The sequence below is a fragment of the Eleginops maclovinus genome, chromosome 1 (genome assembly GCF_036324505.1).
Source record: "Eleginops maclovinus isolate JMC-PN-2008 ecotype Puerto Natales chromosome 1, JC_Emac_rtc_rv5, whole genome shotgun sequence".
Classification (NCBI taxonomy): domain Eukaryota; kingdom Metazoa; phylum Chordata; class Actinopteri; order Perciformes; family Eleginopidae; genus Eleginops; species Eleginops maclovinus.
Window position 1 is genome coordinate 17643601 of NC_086349.1, and position 16689 is coordinate 17660289.

At 39.9% G+C, this 16689-nt stretch overlaps 1 protein-coding gene across 1 annotated transcript in view; it reads left to right on the top strand.

Annotated features, from left to right (window-relative positions):
* Positions 1–178: 178 nt before the first annotated feature.
* Positions 179–16689, top strand: part of b4galt5 (UDP-Gal:betaGlcNAc beta 1,4- galactosyltransferase, polypeptide 5) — a 29505-nt gene continuing 12994 nt past the window's right edge. The window contains exon 1 of the mRNA XM_063880898.1: positions 179–697. Coding sequence (XP_063736968.1) covers positions 592–697 — 106 coding nt within the window. The 5' untranslated portion in view covers positions 179–591. The remainder of the gene's footprint in view (positions 698–16689) is intronic.

Below are 16689 nucleotides of genomic sequence, written 5' to 3' on the forward strand. Positions count from 1 at the left end.
ACATGCCATTATGTTTTAGACGTCGCAACGGTTGGGAAAGTGTTACGTTCCTCTGAATTTTCAGTCGCCAGGTTACGTTCTCATCGTTGTGGGCACGTCCTTGTTTTGTCGGGTACGGTTGACGCCCACTTTCAGTATTGCAAATTTTGCAGAGAGGCGGCTGCCCCATTCATAGGGCCAGACAGCAGGCAGGCAAAGCGCAGGAGCAGCCAAAACACTATCACCGACGTAGTGTCTCAGATAGATGATGGTCTCTCACTGAAAATACCAGGCCAGGTTAAAAGCTGCGCTATCATTGGAAGCCGTTCCCGGAATCGGACACACCCGCAACCAAAATCGTAAACAGAAATGAGATTTGAATGTTTTGATTGAATACTGGGGGTAGTCTCCTGCGCTCGACCTGCCGCGGAAATAGACTGACTTCCTAGTCGCCTGTCTCCTCATCGCTACCGCTGACCGGCCACTCTACTCGGCTCATTGAACCCAGGCTGTCCGCGGACCACTGGCTTCGGCATCTGGACACATCGAAACGGGTCTGTCGTCGTTGAAGATACGGGAGCGTGCCTGTGTGCGGGTTTTTTTGCCTGTATAATGCCGACACATTTGCGATTCCGGAGAAGGTCATTCCTTGGGCTTTTATTCCTATTTTCGCTGTCCACCTCCGCATTGTACTTCATCTACTCCGCCCCCGGCATCGGTAAGTGAAACAAGTTGATGCTATTATTTGAAACACATAAACACGTTAGGATGAAGTGAGGGTGTTATGGGCTGCGAGGTCATGTGTTCAGCTTGGGAGTGTAGACAGGCAGAGGGGCCATGCGCCTCTGCTGAGCCTTGATCTTTCCCAATCGATGATGAGACTCAACTGGATGCTGGAACTCTATCCTATAATATTCATGTACCTGACCATGATAATAATAGGGCCAATGGTGAGCACCATGGCTGGTGTTATTCTGCTGGAGTTAGCAGGCCTTACAGCTATGATTATAAGCTTTAAGTAATGGCTATGCATACAAGAAAAATATGGTATTTTGCGTTTGATTTTAGGTTTATCGTTGGCATCCATAGAATAGCCAAAGTTCAACAGATAGAGGCAAAGGTCACGTTATGAGTCATGGAATCATAGGACCAAATGACATTTGCCTAGAGATCAGTGACAAACATCCCTACATCATTATTACCTGTAAGTCACCTGCAGTTGTGCAATATTACATCCCTAATATCATTAACTCATTATGTGCCTCATTATGCTATCCCTTCTTATTTATTGATGTGTGTGCAGACATGTGTGCCAACTCAGTTTTTCCTCTGTATCTGCGGTCTCATCCATCTTTTCTTGAAGACCTTTAGCTCAGTGGCAGTGGTCCACTCATCCTATCTGACTCAGATAGGATGATAGACCTTTCAAGCTTGCTTTTATTTTTAGCCCTTATCACCCATGTGATGCCCAAACATCAGTCACTTATTGTAGCTTAATTGACACAGCTTATAAAATTTGGACTTTCAACCAACTCTGTCCTTGACTCCGTACCAACCAAATCTGCTGTCGTATAACTTTCCACTGAGTGGGTGTAAAAAAAAAAAACCTGAAGAAGGTGCAAACTACTAACAATAACATGATTGCCTATTCTTTTTATCTGAAGGGAAAGTTCAAATGGAAATATTTCTGGAAAGGGTGCAGTAAAAGTTGACTTCTGGTTTCTTCTGCTTCCTAGCCACTTTTGGATACATATCCTGTTATGCTTGCTAAACAGATAGCTTGGTAAGGTTGAGCTTCGATCTTTGAAACCTTTTACTTTCCAACACGTTCACAATCAGCATTTATGGGCTTTTCTCTGCCAAACATGCGATCCTGACATTAATGGAGTGGGGAGTGTATGTATAAATAAAATTGTGCATATGTCATACAAGTGCATCCTTTCTAAAAATTAAAAAGAGAGCTGGTCGCTCTTACTCATCAAAATGGTTATTGACCCATTCACGCTTTTTACCTGCTGTGGACAACTTAATCAATAATTGAATCAATTCTCATGTGGAGGACACATTACAGACAAGAATAGCCTGTGTGAGTCCCAGTAATGGTGACCAATGATTCCTGGAAATGTGAAACAAATAAACAAATGAATCATTGAGCTGCCAGTTACAACACAATCCTTCATTCAGTTGTTTCCTATTTTTCCAGTGATGGTGTCTGGTGACTGACTGAGAGCTGCTCTTGGCCATATCTGTACTCCTGGGTGTTGACTATTGCAGGGCTGTAATGACCACGTGGTTTACTAAGGGTTAGTTCAGAAACAGAACAAGGACCAGCAGCACAAGTCCATTAATTATAGATGGTTACCAGGAACATGCCAGCTTCTGCTGCTGTTACTAAAAGCTACAATTTAGTCTTTTACACTTAGGTTGCCTAGTGAAGCAGCAGGCCATAACGGGCATACCAGGTGGGGGTTGGATGATGGTGCGTAAAATAAATTGTTCTAATTTCTTTGACAAAAGTCAGTGTGACTTTCTATAGTGATATTGATGCAGGGACATTAAATGAGGTTTCAGATGCTGTGGTTAGAGATGCACAAGTGTGCTGCAGCCTGTGAGACAAAGACCGACAACATTAAATGTGGCCAGTTAACAAAAACATTCACAGCGCATTACAATTTGATTTAACAATCCCCAACAGGATACATCATTTGAGTATAGCATCTCCTCTCAGACCTCTTGGTATCACAGACCTATTTAACAAATACAATACTTCCTTGGTGCAGATAAGTCGATAATAAATCAAGCACAAGGTGTTAAAAATATGGGGTAGTGTGTTTGTTTGACTTCATTTGTGGGCTACCCTTAATTGTTATGTGACAAATGCAGCCTCATTGGGACATCTTCACCATGATCACAGCCTAACCTAATGTTCATGCACCAATATTACTAAAAATTAACTTAAACAATCATACTGTCTTAAAATCAGCCCTGTAGTGGGCCTCAGAGATGCCATTGAAGCCTTCACATTATTTGCTTTACTGTTGCAGTTATATTCTCTGTAATCCAAGCAAGAGTGTATTGTATTATTCTGGGTACCCTATGGCCCTTATTATCCTTGTGCATATTTTGAAGTAAATGTGAGGTAAAGTTAACAACTAATTGTTAACAAATGTGTTAAATATAACATTACACCCACAATTTGAAGGTGTAAAGATTTGCTAAAGGATCATATAAGATGGGACACTCATACCAGGTGGGGGTTGGATGATGGTGCGTAAAATAAATTGTTCTAATTTCTTTGACAAAAGTCAGTGTGACTTTCTATAGTGATATTGATGCAGGGACATTAAATGAGGTTTCAGATGCTGTGGTTAGAGATGCACAAGTGTGCTGCAGCCTGTGAGACAAAGACCGACAACATTAAATGTGGCCAGTTAACAAAAACATTCACAGCGCATTACAATTTGATTTAACAATCCCCAACAGGATACATCATTTGAGTATAGCATCTCCTCTCAGACCTCTTGGTATCACAGACCTATTTAACAAATACAATACTTCCTTGGTGCAGATAAGTCGATAATAAATCAAGCACAAGGTGTTAAAAATATGGGGTAGTGTGTTTGTTTGACTTCATTTGTGGGCTACCCTTAATTGTTATGTGACAAATGCAGCCTCATTGGGACATCTTCACCATGATCACAGCCTAACCTAATGTTCATGCACCAATATTACTAAAAATTAACTTAAACAATCATACTGTCTTAAAATCAGCCCTGTAGTGGGCCTCAGAGATGCCATTGAAGCCTTCACATTATTTGCTTTACTGTTGCAGTATATTCTCTGTAATCCAAGCAAGAGTGTATTGTATTATTCTGGGTACCCTATGGCCCTTATTATCCTTGTGCATATTTTGAAGTAAATGTGAGGTAAAGTTAACAACTAATTGTTAACAAATGTGTTAAATATAACATTACACCCACAATTTGAAGGTGTAAAGATTTGCTAAAGGATCATATAAGATGGGACACTGCAAATAATTAGCAGAATAACAGAGCAAAAAGTGGTAATTGAATGATGGAAAAGGGCGAAGAGGAGGGAGAAATTTAGAAGGAAGGATGAACGGCTTGAGCCTATCTCTTTTCCTTCTGCTGGTTTGCACATCGGGGAACCCATTCATAACACCTGAGCGGGGCTTCCTGATACCCAGGTGGCTTCAGTGCAGAATGCCCCAATTTCACAGCTTAGTCCTTTCTTGCTCACTCTCTCTCTCTCTTCCTATCTGCCTCTGTCTCTCTCTTGGTTTCTATGTCTTTATGTACTCATATTCATCAACACCCCAGCCTCTATGTTGCCCCACATCATGGACACTGTCTAATGCAGGCTGCGACGAGAGCTAGGGAAGACACAAGCTCTATTTATAAGTTGGGAACACACACACCTCAACATCCGGTGAGACTAAAGAAGACTAGAAGCCAGGTGCTTTCCTTGATCTCTGGAGACCAGGCTCATCATCTCATCTGAATAGCTACTGTATATGTGTGTGTGTGTGTGTGTGTGTGTGTGTGTGTGTGTGTGTGTGTGTGTGTATGTGTGTGTGTGTGTGTGTGTGTGTGTGTGTGTGTGTGTGTGTGTGTGTGTGTGTGTGTGTGTGTGTGTGTGTGTGTGTGTGTGTGTGTGTGTGTGTGTGTGTGTGTGTGTGTGTGTGTGTGTGTGTGTGTGTGGTAAGGACTGTTTACTGTATATCTCTCTCTAAAGATCTCTCCTACTAAGTTTAGGTGTGACCAATACAGAGTTATGACAGTTTCTGTTTCTTCACAGTGTGGAGTAATGCAGTCAAGGACATTTAGCAACGGTTGTACAGGTTAATCAGGGAAATTTAAGAGTTGCTTCATGAATATTAAGCAATACAAAGGTGAGGTAAGGATATGATATTGTATGTGTACAATGACATTGAAGTGTATTGACACTCCTTATCCACCTGTCATTCTTTCCTTTATTGCAAGCTTGCACACCACCAGTAAGTACATGTCTCAGAAAAAAATATAGCCAAAGCCTTACCATTTAAATACACCTTCTGCTTTGACAGCCACATAATAACTGTACACCTGCAGGTGTTTGCTGACAAGAGCAATTTTGTGTGGCCCTTATTTCAGGGTTTTGAGAGACTCTAAATCTATGTATAGAAAGATAGGTCTAGTGCATTCTGTCAATCAATTAATTGTTTGCAGTATTATCAGAAAATGAATACCACAAAAAAGAAAACCTGCAAATGTAGAATTTTCTCTAATTAAATTAACCTGGCTTTCTTAAGTAATATGTAATATACTCGATAAGCCTTTCATCTGCAGACAAAGCGTTACACTGCTTTTAAAGCTTGCTATCACAAATGTGTATGCATACAGTATATGTTGTTTTATGTATTTTTCTTAAAACTGGAAAATGTGCTTAGTTTAGATAAGATTAGGTGTGATACATTAGGTTCGATCAGCAATACAAATGATGTATTGCTGCCTGAATATAGTCTATTTTGTGACATTTAAAATACACTAGCACCAGTATAGCAATGTGCATTGAACTTTCTAGCTTTTCAGCCTATTGTGAGTCTATGGATAGTTGATAAATGATGTCATGTTGGTTCATGTTGTTATTCAAATTTCATATTATCTGTCTCCGTCTTCCAACCCTAAAGTTATTCAAATGCTTGAGTTTTGGAGGCTGGCTGAGGACCATGTATTTGGTTAAAGCTTGCCTTGTGTGCTGTAATTGCTGTGATTGATGTCCTTTGACTCTGTCAGCACCCCTCCATCCCTCACTGCTATTGGTAATGCAGGTTTTTCCAAAGCCCTTTTTTTACATTTCCTCTGGTCCAAGCTGTGTGTCAGTCTGCACATATTGATTGTCCATCCACTTTTATGTCTGTGTTTGGAGCCACTTCCTGCATAGCAGACTCTACAATGTTACAGTCATCTGCCATTCCCCAGGAACATTTGAATCCTAATCAACTAGCTTTAACCTAGATTACCATGGGTTTGTGACGGCATTGTTTTTTCAGTAGGTGCAAGACATGGTGGTTAAATCCATGAAAATAGAAAATGTGTTCATCATTCTAGATAGATGAGCTGAATTTTTAATAAATGAATGCCAAAGAAACTCCAAATCCCTAGCTGTTTAAATTTGGTCTCTTGTGTGAAGTTTGTAGGCATCAGCATTATAGCATTGTTTGTGGTAACCATCGTGCTCACTGAATTTACCAGAGTCAGACACAAATCCTCTGGCTGTAGTAAAAGTGGTGTCTGTCTTTATGCAATGCAGTGGTGAATGTTTGTATTTACAGTTGGTGTTGAAAATACATGTTAGTGTCTATGGCATAGTTCTGCTGATGTGTAAGTGTTCATGCTACTCTAATGCCCCACTTTGATTAATGCGGTATGGCTCTCTGGCACTTTAAAACCACCCATCTCTAGTCCCCTATGTAATGCCACCTCCACACCACCTTCTGATGCTTAATTGATCCATTCATTTCACTCAATACAGCCACCCTCTTAAGGCTATTTTCCAGAGGCTAGGGATAACCGGGGTAACATATTAACTTGGTGCTGAGCTGCCTCGGATAGATTCCATTGTGAATGAACAATCAAACTACATTGGAATACATGATTCAGCTTCTGTGTTTAAATTCTGAAAGTTCTTCAGCCATTTAAACATTAAAAACATTTCTAGTTTATAAAACAATATGAAAATGTAAGAACTCAGCATCAAAGGAGAACAGAGAAATCTGGATACACAGCAGGTCAATCACTGAAATTCCTCCGGCTGGAGCACTTAAGATCTGGCGTTTGACATTTTCACTGCTGTTGCCATGGTTCCCCGAGGGCTTGTTCCCATCCAGGACTGACTCCTTTTTATCGTCACAGCAACCACAGAAACATGCCCTCCTTGTTCCCATGATGATTGGGGTGACAATAAATCCCCAAGGATACAGTCATTACAGTTATTTGGGACAGAGCCATTGACTGTCTTTTTGTCTGGGACATCTGTACACTACAGAGGAGACCATTCAAGCAAAGTTACATTACAACTTCTCTAAATAACTTCAAACAATGGCAATCGGTTCTTGCTCCTTACCAGTGACAGGTCATAACAACACTTTGGCCCTTATTTATATTAACACTTCAAAATGGTTATTTGTGCTTCCGTCTAGAATCTTAACACTTAAATCTGCCTGCCTGGTAGTGAGCCACATTCCTGTGTTGAATTGTGTCTGCACAGTCCAAGGACATGTGACTCTAAATACTCTATTAACAAAGGAATTTAGTTAAACATCAATAGAGTGGAAGTTCATTGCACCTTGTGAGTCAGTCAGAGGCATGAGCAATCCTCTTAAAGCCTTCATTGACCGTGTGATACTTACCCGCTTTCACCCATTACACACACACACACACACACACACACACATACACACACACACACACACACACACACACACACACACACACACACACACACACACACACACACACACACACACACACACACACACACACACACACACACATTGTATACTCCAAATATGGTTAACAAGAATATGCAGACAGGAGTGTCAACCCGGAAAGACACAGCAAAACTACTTTGATTGTTACACTGTAAAATCTAAAGCATTTGTTTCCCTAAGTCCTTGCTTTTATCTAAACAAGCAAGACAATGTTTCAAGACAATTTAGTTTATATTTGTGGAATTCTGCCTGGGCCAATACAAGAAATGATTGTGACTTAAAGTGGGATATCATGCTATGCAAAGATTTATTGAGGCTCTATTTCGAAGAGATGGGTCAAACCAATTGCGGCTGCATTGTAATATTTATGTGGGTATAATAAAGAAATCATCATGAGTCTCCTGTTTCATGTGAAGGCTTTTTAATTGTATCACATCCACAGGAAATAATGATCTAGAATCTAGATCATATTCATTAAACCTTTGTCTGCAACTTTGTTTTTCTGCACATTTGAATACTATTGGATTCCACCTTCCCTTTCAATGAGACCCACTTCTGTATACAGTTATATACATTGTTTACACAGTGATCTATTTTTTAACCAGTTATTTGATTTTCACATCACTGTGTTTGATTGAGGTGTTTTAAATGTGTCATGTAACTAAAATATACAGAAATATCATTGCAAAACAGCAAATCGCAATAATGACAGACTTGCTGTAAATTACCCAACTTAACACAAGGCTACTACCTAAAGATTTAATAACTTAACACAAAATATTAATTGTAAATATAATTTCATTCATTTAAAAAAATGTGATGCTTTCAATAAATATCCATGCAATTGTCAGAAGCATAATTGATTATTCATCAAAGCTATGAATTAAGGTTGGGATAGTCAATAAACAAATTCAATTTTATGTGTTAAATGTTAAATATATTCTGAATGGTACCATCCAGGCACATTTCTTTGAGTTGTGAGATCCATTTCCCATTTCAGTTGAATTATTTGCACACAGAATGAAAGCCATTCCTTTACTTTGCTGTTTTAAAGATGAATAATGCATAACAAAAAAAGGTTAAACAAAAAATACAATTTGAATGTTGTGTGTTTACCGAACATTCATGATGATTTTATTGTCCACATTTCTTCACTAGACTGGTAAAAAGTATTACAGCTACGGTTTCCTATCTTCTGCATGTTTTATCTTCATACACTTTGTAGATAAAGGCTCACAAGTAGGTAGCTTCCTCAAAATGTTGATTTTATATTGTAATGCTCATCATAAACTCAACTTCCCTCAACCTAAGTTCCTGATCCTGTAATTGTCTGTTTGGTTCACCTTTAGAAAGACACAAGAGGCAAATGAGCCATTGTTGACCCTTACACACGTACTATATGCACAAGTCGTATGTCTTATTCTTTTGTCTGTAAGATGACCCATGTCCAACACGTTTGATATTTGACCACAGACAGATGGTGGAGCTGGGTTCAGAGGGGTAGGGGTGGAGGTGTACCAATGTTGAGATAGAGAGTTGTGAGTCATTTTACTGAGGCAGCCTGAAGGTCTTGTGTCGAGCCACTAATCATTTATGTAACCTAATCATCCTGAGGAGAATCCCAGTCTTTGTTGACCTGGTCTGGGCCTCTTTTTGTTATTGAGACTGTTGCCATGGTTACTTTGGTCGTGTTTAGAGGACAGTCAAACTGTAACTTGTGGTGAGATGGTGTACAGCAGTAATGATGCCAGTGAGTCATCATTCAAACACAAATGTTGATAACAATGTTGATAAAGGTGTAGCTCTGCTGGTGGCTGATAATGTGATAACTGCACCTGTTTTAAAGTTTACCCATAATAAGCATTTGATTAAAGCAAGTATACTCTGTCTAAACTTTACTTTGGGACTGGCAGTATTTGTGTTACAAACACTCCCCATAGAAAGATTATATATTTCTTTCAAAGCATCTCTTTTAAATAGGCTTAACTATATGACCCCTAGTATTCTATACATGTCAAAATGATTATTCAATAATTAATTAATTATTTACAAGGAGTGGATATATAATACATTCTCCTAGTCATCTTTCCCGTAATGAATCACCTTGCTAAAGCAACATACGTATCAATGTGTTCAAATGCACTAATAATGCTGGAATAGATTGACACACATCTGCAATTGAGCTTTTTGGACTTCCCTGCGATTCTTGGGATGAACAATGGTGTCAAGTGCAAAAAAAAGTAAGTCTATCGCCATCTTAAGGAACCTTAAAAAAGATCTATCAGTCAGGGGGGAAAGAAATCCCTCCTCCAATTGAGGTTAAAGGAACATAGGGGGTCAAAACTGACTGTGAAAAGATCCCTTCCATGTGTGATTTTAATGAAAGTGAAGGATTACAAAATATGCAGTTATTGTGTCACATACATTTTAAAATGTAATCAATGCTGATGCTGCTTTAACCAAATAAATAGGTTCCATAAACATTTGCATACAAATACTTGTGGCTTTAGAGTTGTTGGGTGTGTTGCTACAGGTGACAAGACACTTCACACTAGTTTATCCATTATTCCTTTGAGACAGGATTTTCCCTTTCTGCTAAATTATCACACCGGCTTCAGCTTAGTATTTGAGCATGCACATATTTTTTTGGCCAATGTACCTTAACATGCTGTAGCATAACTTACTCTTAGCCTGGATGTACTTGCTTGGATGCTATGTCTTTGAGCTAACCCCTCTGTAACGCATCCCCACTGTACTATAAATGAGTCCTGTTAAAACAACAAGGACGCTAGGTAATTTGATGCACTGCTATTGTCAGTCTTTAAACACAAAGCTGACAATTTAGATATCATGATAATGCCTTCTAACATGCAGTCATGCTGTTTTGTGTTTTCTCGGGTATCCAGATCAACATCTTAGGTTGGCCATGGCAGCAAATGCAAACAGGTAGCACAGAACCTACGTAGAAGCTTCATTATATGGCTCCTCTAATAAAACCTCAGGAGGCCAGCTTTGTTGATTAACAAAGCATAGCTGCGGGCAGAGCGGATTTATGTCCACTGCGTGATAATAGTCCAAATTACCAGCTGCTTTTATATTCTACTTTGGTGAGGCCCCTAAAAATAGATCCTTGTTGATAAAGTGGCCAGATGAGACACCGTTTATTTGATTCTCAAGTGAAGTTACCCCTGCACAGAATGTAGTTTTTATCTTAATGGTGCAGAGCGGGGAGTAAATAAACCAGATAAAAAGTTGTTCTCATTTTTGTTTTTCACTGGAACAGAACTTTCTCTTTAGAGAATGCTAGACTATTTAAATATTTTCTTCAAAACATGCGTTACCTTTATCTAGCATCAATAGCTACCAGCTTCTCTTGTAGAACACGTTTTTCAACGTGTCAACGGAATCTGTGTGTCACAACCGGTGTTAATTTTGTTGGAAATTAATTGGTTTTAAAGCTTAAATCTGAAAATCATTCATCAACTTACTACCAATTTGAGTCTTTTTCCAAACACTGATGTGAATTGAAGCGATACATTTGATCTTTCTCATGATGATGCTAACTGCAGCCACCAAGCCTGTGCAATTTCCTAATGTCCCCATTGAATAAATAGACCAATATTTAACACATATAGTTAAAATGCAGTATTGTGACTCCTATACTATTCAGCCATACTGTGTCCTAATCTTTTCCCAAGGACAGTCACTTTAATGTTTATGTTTAAGAAGATCAGAATACGATTTTAATTTAGCATTGGTGTGATTAGCCAGTTTACCTTGTGTCTTGGAATAACCATAAGCATACGCTACAGCAGCCATATAGGTCCTTCAGATAATAAGATGAAGAAATACATAGGAAAGGGCATGTGGGGTTTTCCTGCATCTGGCTCAACTGTATGTGGCTACTGTGACAGCGTGGTGTGCTAGCTGCCTGCTCTGGCCCATTTGTTCAGTCAACAGGAGTAACCTCCAGCTGTGAAGAGACCTCATCTTTCTGCCTGGGGGTGGGGGTGGGGGTTGAAAAATAGAGTAAGCAGGAGAAAAATAGGCAGAGGCAGTCTTGTGTAGTGTATGATTGGTGTGTGTATGCGTGTGTTTGTGTGTGTGTATGTTATTAGGTGCCTCTGTGTGCGAAGTGTGTGCCTATATGTGTCTGTGTATTTCCTCAGTAGACGCTGCACACTGAGCCACTGCAATAACACAAGAATGTTCTGGTAAGCTGCCAAATTTAAAAGTAGGTGGAAATGGCTTGGCAGAAAAGAGCAGAGGGGTGGGTTGGAGGGGGTTTACCGCAAGAATGATTCATCTACCCGGACCTACTGACACCGCAACTGTTTTACTGTTAACCCAGATTGAGACAGGAAGTTTAATTAAGCATCAAACCGTCTATGCTCTGAAATCAGAAATTGTGAAAGGAAGCAACTAGGCTGCGTAATTGTATGAGTTCTTTGGCAAGAGAAACACTGAAACACTGTGTCGAGACAGGAACCGCAGAGGGCGCGAGGGGAAGACACTGAAATGAATCTTGAGTTGATTTAATGACCTGCAGTGTAGTTGCATTTGGCAGGACCTAAGTTAAAAGGTGATGAAATCTGCAGTTTTAAGTATTTCTCCATACACACAAAAAAAAAAAGAATTAAAGGGGTATGGAAAGCAGCAGTGGACAGGAGAGAGTAGAGGTTGGGAAGGGTTATCACCACCTGGAGGCAAACTTGCCCCAGTCACTTATAGTAACTGGAAAACGTCATAGGTCAGACAATCACCTAACCTTGTTGTAGTCAGTCCTGACCCTGTATGTACCAGTGTCCTTCCGCCACGTAAAGTTTTACTTCTTAATATTAGATTATTTTTTCACATTACCTTTTCTGCAATTCCAGGGGACTATTGAAAAAGAAACTCTATGACCTGCAGTTATATTTCTAGCTTTGCTTCAACGTAACCCAGTTTGTAAATCCAGAGAGAACTGAGAACCTGAATGCTACATTAGGAAACAGGAAGTGAATGTACATAGTCCTGCAGAACTGCTGTAGGTGTTTACAGATTTAAAAATATTGATTGAAGATGAATAATTGTTTCAGTTCACATTTATGAATACTGGCAGTTCATAGTATTATCGTGTACTGCTATAGATGACACCCTGATGACAACCAGATAACACCTCAGCCAATAAGATGTTCTGTTTTTCCCAACCACTCTGTTGGTACAAGATAAAGGCACTGCATACCCACAACTTCTCACTTTTGTTAATATCTTTATACTCACTGACACTGCCTCCCTCAAATTGAGAATTAAACTGTCACAGCACTTTTCCTACTTGATCTATAATCCCATCTATGCACTGACTGGACCAAAGCTAAAGGACGTAGGATATACTGAAATTTGCAGTTCAACACTGAACTGCATATTATTTTGGCCACCAATAAAAGAATACAGGCCGCAGCATGGATAGAGAAGAAGATGAGGGGTTTGAGACTGTGCTAGGAAAACAGATTGTCTGTCTCAAACTTATACACAAATACATATACACAATCCGTCAGTCTCCCACTATCCATCTCTCACTTTCCCTCCTTCAGATCAGTTTCCCAGTATGTGCTTGCAGCAGACTGAAAACAAGGGGTCCTGGCACCATTGTGTCGTTTATGTAATTCTCCTCACCGCGTCTGGTCCCTGTGTTTCTCTGCCATGTAGTGGCTCGGCAGACACAGGGACTCAGGGGAGGGTAACACACACAAACACACACATACACCAGAGCAGATGGAGGGGCAGAGTGCCTAGTGCAAGACCAAAGAGGAACTCAAACTAGACCCCATGCTTTCCCAGCTGGCATAGGCTACTTTAGTGTATACTGTGTCTGAGTGTGATGTGTTTTTCCAAAGACGTTATCTTTTGAAATGCCTTTTCCATTACTCATGGTTTCTTATTGCGCCTCACATAATGATACATTACAACATATCTCCTACATGTATGTTATCAGTTCAACTCCTTATCTAGGTATTTAGGTGTATCCGTGGAAGCAGTTCAAGATTTCTTACTTTGACGTGCTATGCTGCATTTATCAGCTCTGACAGCAGTGGTGGTTCCTCTCTATATGGAGGTTAATCAATCGATTAGTGTCATTGATTAACCGGGAGAGTTCACAACAGCCCTAAAGCTGAGAGATTAAGAAAGAAAGAAATCTCTGTAAAAGTTTGACACTTACAAAATTCTTTGAACCGTAGAGAGATATGAAAATGGCATGTGTATGTAGGCCCTCTTCTTTATTTTAAGTCCAGCATCTGCTGTAACCATAGCTAACAATAAATAGGGGAAGCACAGTTAAATATAATGCATTTCAACTGTGCTCTTCTTTATGAATGTGCAGTGCTGTATATTAGAGCCGATTTATAAAGACATACATCTCTATCAACTCCATCTTTAATAAGTATATTGTGGGTCATATGTAATTAGGGTTGCAAAGGGGCAGAACATTTTCGGTAAATTTCCAGTAAGTTTCTGGTAAATTTCCATGGGAATTTAAGCATGTGAATTTCGGAAATATTTTATATTAGAAACTTTCCATTGGAATAATGGGAATTATGGGAACTAACTGGGAATTGATGCAATGGCATGAACAGATACATAGTTAGGCTAGCTAAACAACTGGGATGATCTTCAAAACATCTTGCAGGAGGCAGATAAAAACAGCATCACATTTGAGGTAGCTAGCATCTTTATAAGAGTGCCTCATAGATGGTAAACGAACTGATGCTAGCTATGGCTTATTTAGCATTTAAATGATCAGCTAGGTATCTAGATGAATACATTTGTATGTGATATTTGCAATTTAAACATAAAATAAATAGATTACCCCATAATATCATCAAACCTTACTTCACTTTGTGTAGTCCACAGGCTCAAATGAGTGGCTTCAATAGTCTTGTGCTTTGGGCTCAAAAGTGTGGTCCAGTCTTCTAGAAATCATATGTGCATGTGATGGAGTAATGCACAGTGCCTGTAGGGGTGTGGTCTCAATAGCCATGCAGTAAGCAGTGTGCATGTGATTGAGGAATGGCATGGATATACTTGAATGGCGTTTGTTTGTTTTATTCAAAATTATGCTAAAATATACTTTCCCCAACTATATTTAAGTTCCCTATGAAGAGCCAACCTTCAATTTTGAAATGTCCCAGTTTATTCCCTTAAATTCTCGTTAATTCCCATGGAAAGTTTCCATCATTGAAAAATCCCGGAATTTTGCAACCCTATATGTAATGCCGGTTACTGTTTCAGATATTTGACAGAGACAGTCCTCCAACTCAGAAAAAGTGTGCCCTCATGTCTTTTGCCAAATCACGACACATTGCAGTTTTTAATTGTCAGAATAACCAGCATTCATTCATCTGACTATCTGAATGGCAACTTTTACATAATAGTTTGTTTTCCTATTCCTAATAATAACATGTGGAATAAAAGCTTTCTGATTTAATACAAATATACATACTTATTCCATATTTTAATGTATGGCGCTATTTAAAGGATGTCCTTTACAGGCAGATGTTTAACCATAGATTCATTTAAAAAAACGCTGACAAATGAATGAATAAAAGGAATTGACTGGCCGGGAGGAAGTGGGAAGCGTAGGAGAGGGGAATGTAAGCATGCTCTCAGGACGCGGACAGGGTGCCAGAGACTGTAATAAGTGCTGACGTCATTTTTACTGCGGGAAATGAAGAGTACTCATCCTGTGAAAGAGACATCTGGTCTGAGAGTCTCGTCTTCCCTGCTTTTTTTTTCTGTCATGGACTCTTGGTTTCTCTTTCTCCTGTTACTTGTCTGCCAATCTGTTCATGTCCTTTGGTCTGAAAGAGAAATGCAGTTATTGTAAACATTTTTGAATTCCTTTGAGCATAACGAGGGTTCTGCTTAGTGGAGTTATAATGGTTTTCCTGTCATTGTAGTTCTACACAGTTATTTTCAGGAGCGTCGGGTGTGGTGTGAAAGGAGGTGTGTGTGTGTGTGTGTGTGTGTGTGTGTGTGTGTGTGTGTGTGTGTGTGTGTGTGTGTGTGTGTGTGTGTGTGTGTGTGTGTGTGTGTGTGTGTGTGTGTGTGTGTGTGTGTGCGTGCGTGCGTGCGTGCGTGCGTGCGTGCGTGCGTGCGTGCGTGCGTGCGTGCGTGCGTGCGTGCGTGCGTGTCTGCAGGGTAGCTGCGTGTTTAGAGGAAGCCTCATGATCCACTTTAGACTGAGTGCCATGTGACCATAACTAGCACTGAACTAATATTGTCCTTATTATCAGCAGCAGCTGCTTGTGCTCATGCGAGTTAGCTTCCATGATTTAATGTACCAATTAACAGAGCAAAATCACATTTTTATTGGCTATACTTACCCCAAACCTCCCTTGGCCAGTTTAGACAGAATGTCAGCACTGATACATCCATCCTCTGGCTTATGTTGGACTCTAACCTCCTCTACTTTCTCCCTGTATTGAGCTGAGAAATTAAATGAGAAACAAAGATTGAAATGATTGCAAGCAGAACAAAAATAATGAATAGCAATTTTAAAAGAAAAGCAAGTAAGAATTGAAAGAAAAAAACATTTGCTAACTGTTATGTTGCAATTATGGGTCATGACCGAAAGAACGAGATCGCGATACAAGCGGCCGAAATGGGATTTCTATAGTGGGCATCTCCCGTAGGTATAAGGTGAGAAGTTCAGTCATCCGGGAGGGACTCGGAGTAGAACCGCTGCTCCTTCGCCTTGAAAGGAGCCAGTTGAGATGGTTCAGGCACCTAGTGAGGATGCCACCTGGGTGCCTCCCTAGAGAGGTGTTCCAGGCAAGTCCAGCTGGGAAGAGACCGAGGGGTAGACCTAGGACCAGGTGGAGGGATTATATCTCTTTGCTGGCCTGGGAGCACCTTGATGTGGCCAGGGAAAGAGAATTTTGGGGCTCTCTGCTGGAGCTGTTACCTCCGCGACCCTGAAGGATAAGCGGGAGAAGATGGATGGATGGATGGATGTTGCAATTATGTTAATAATGTTTGCATTAAGGTCTGCATATCTTATTTCTATATAAAATACCATTGGGCTTTTTGGCCATAAATAAAAACCAATTTAATTTGAATTTGAACATGTATGAAAAATATTAAATGACAAGGAAATTGATGAAATAATCCTCAGTAAGCAGATTGTTGTCCCCCTATTTAGTAACATAGAGGAGGAGTCGACGTCTGCGACATATTAT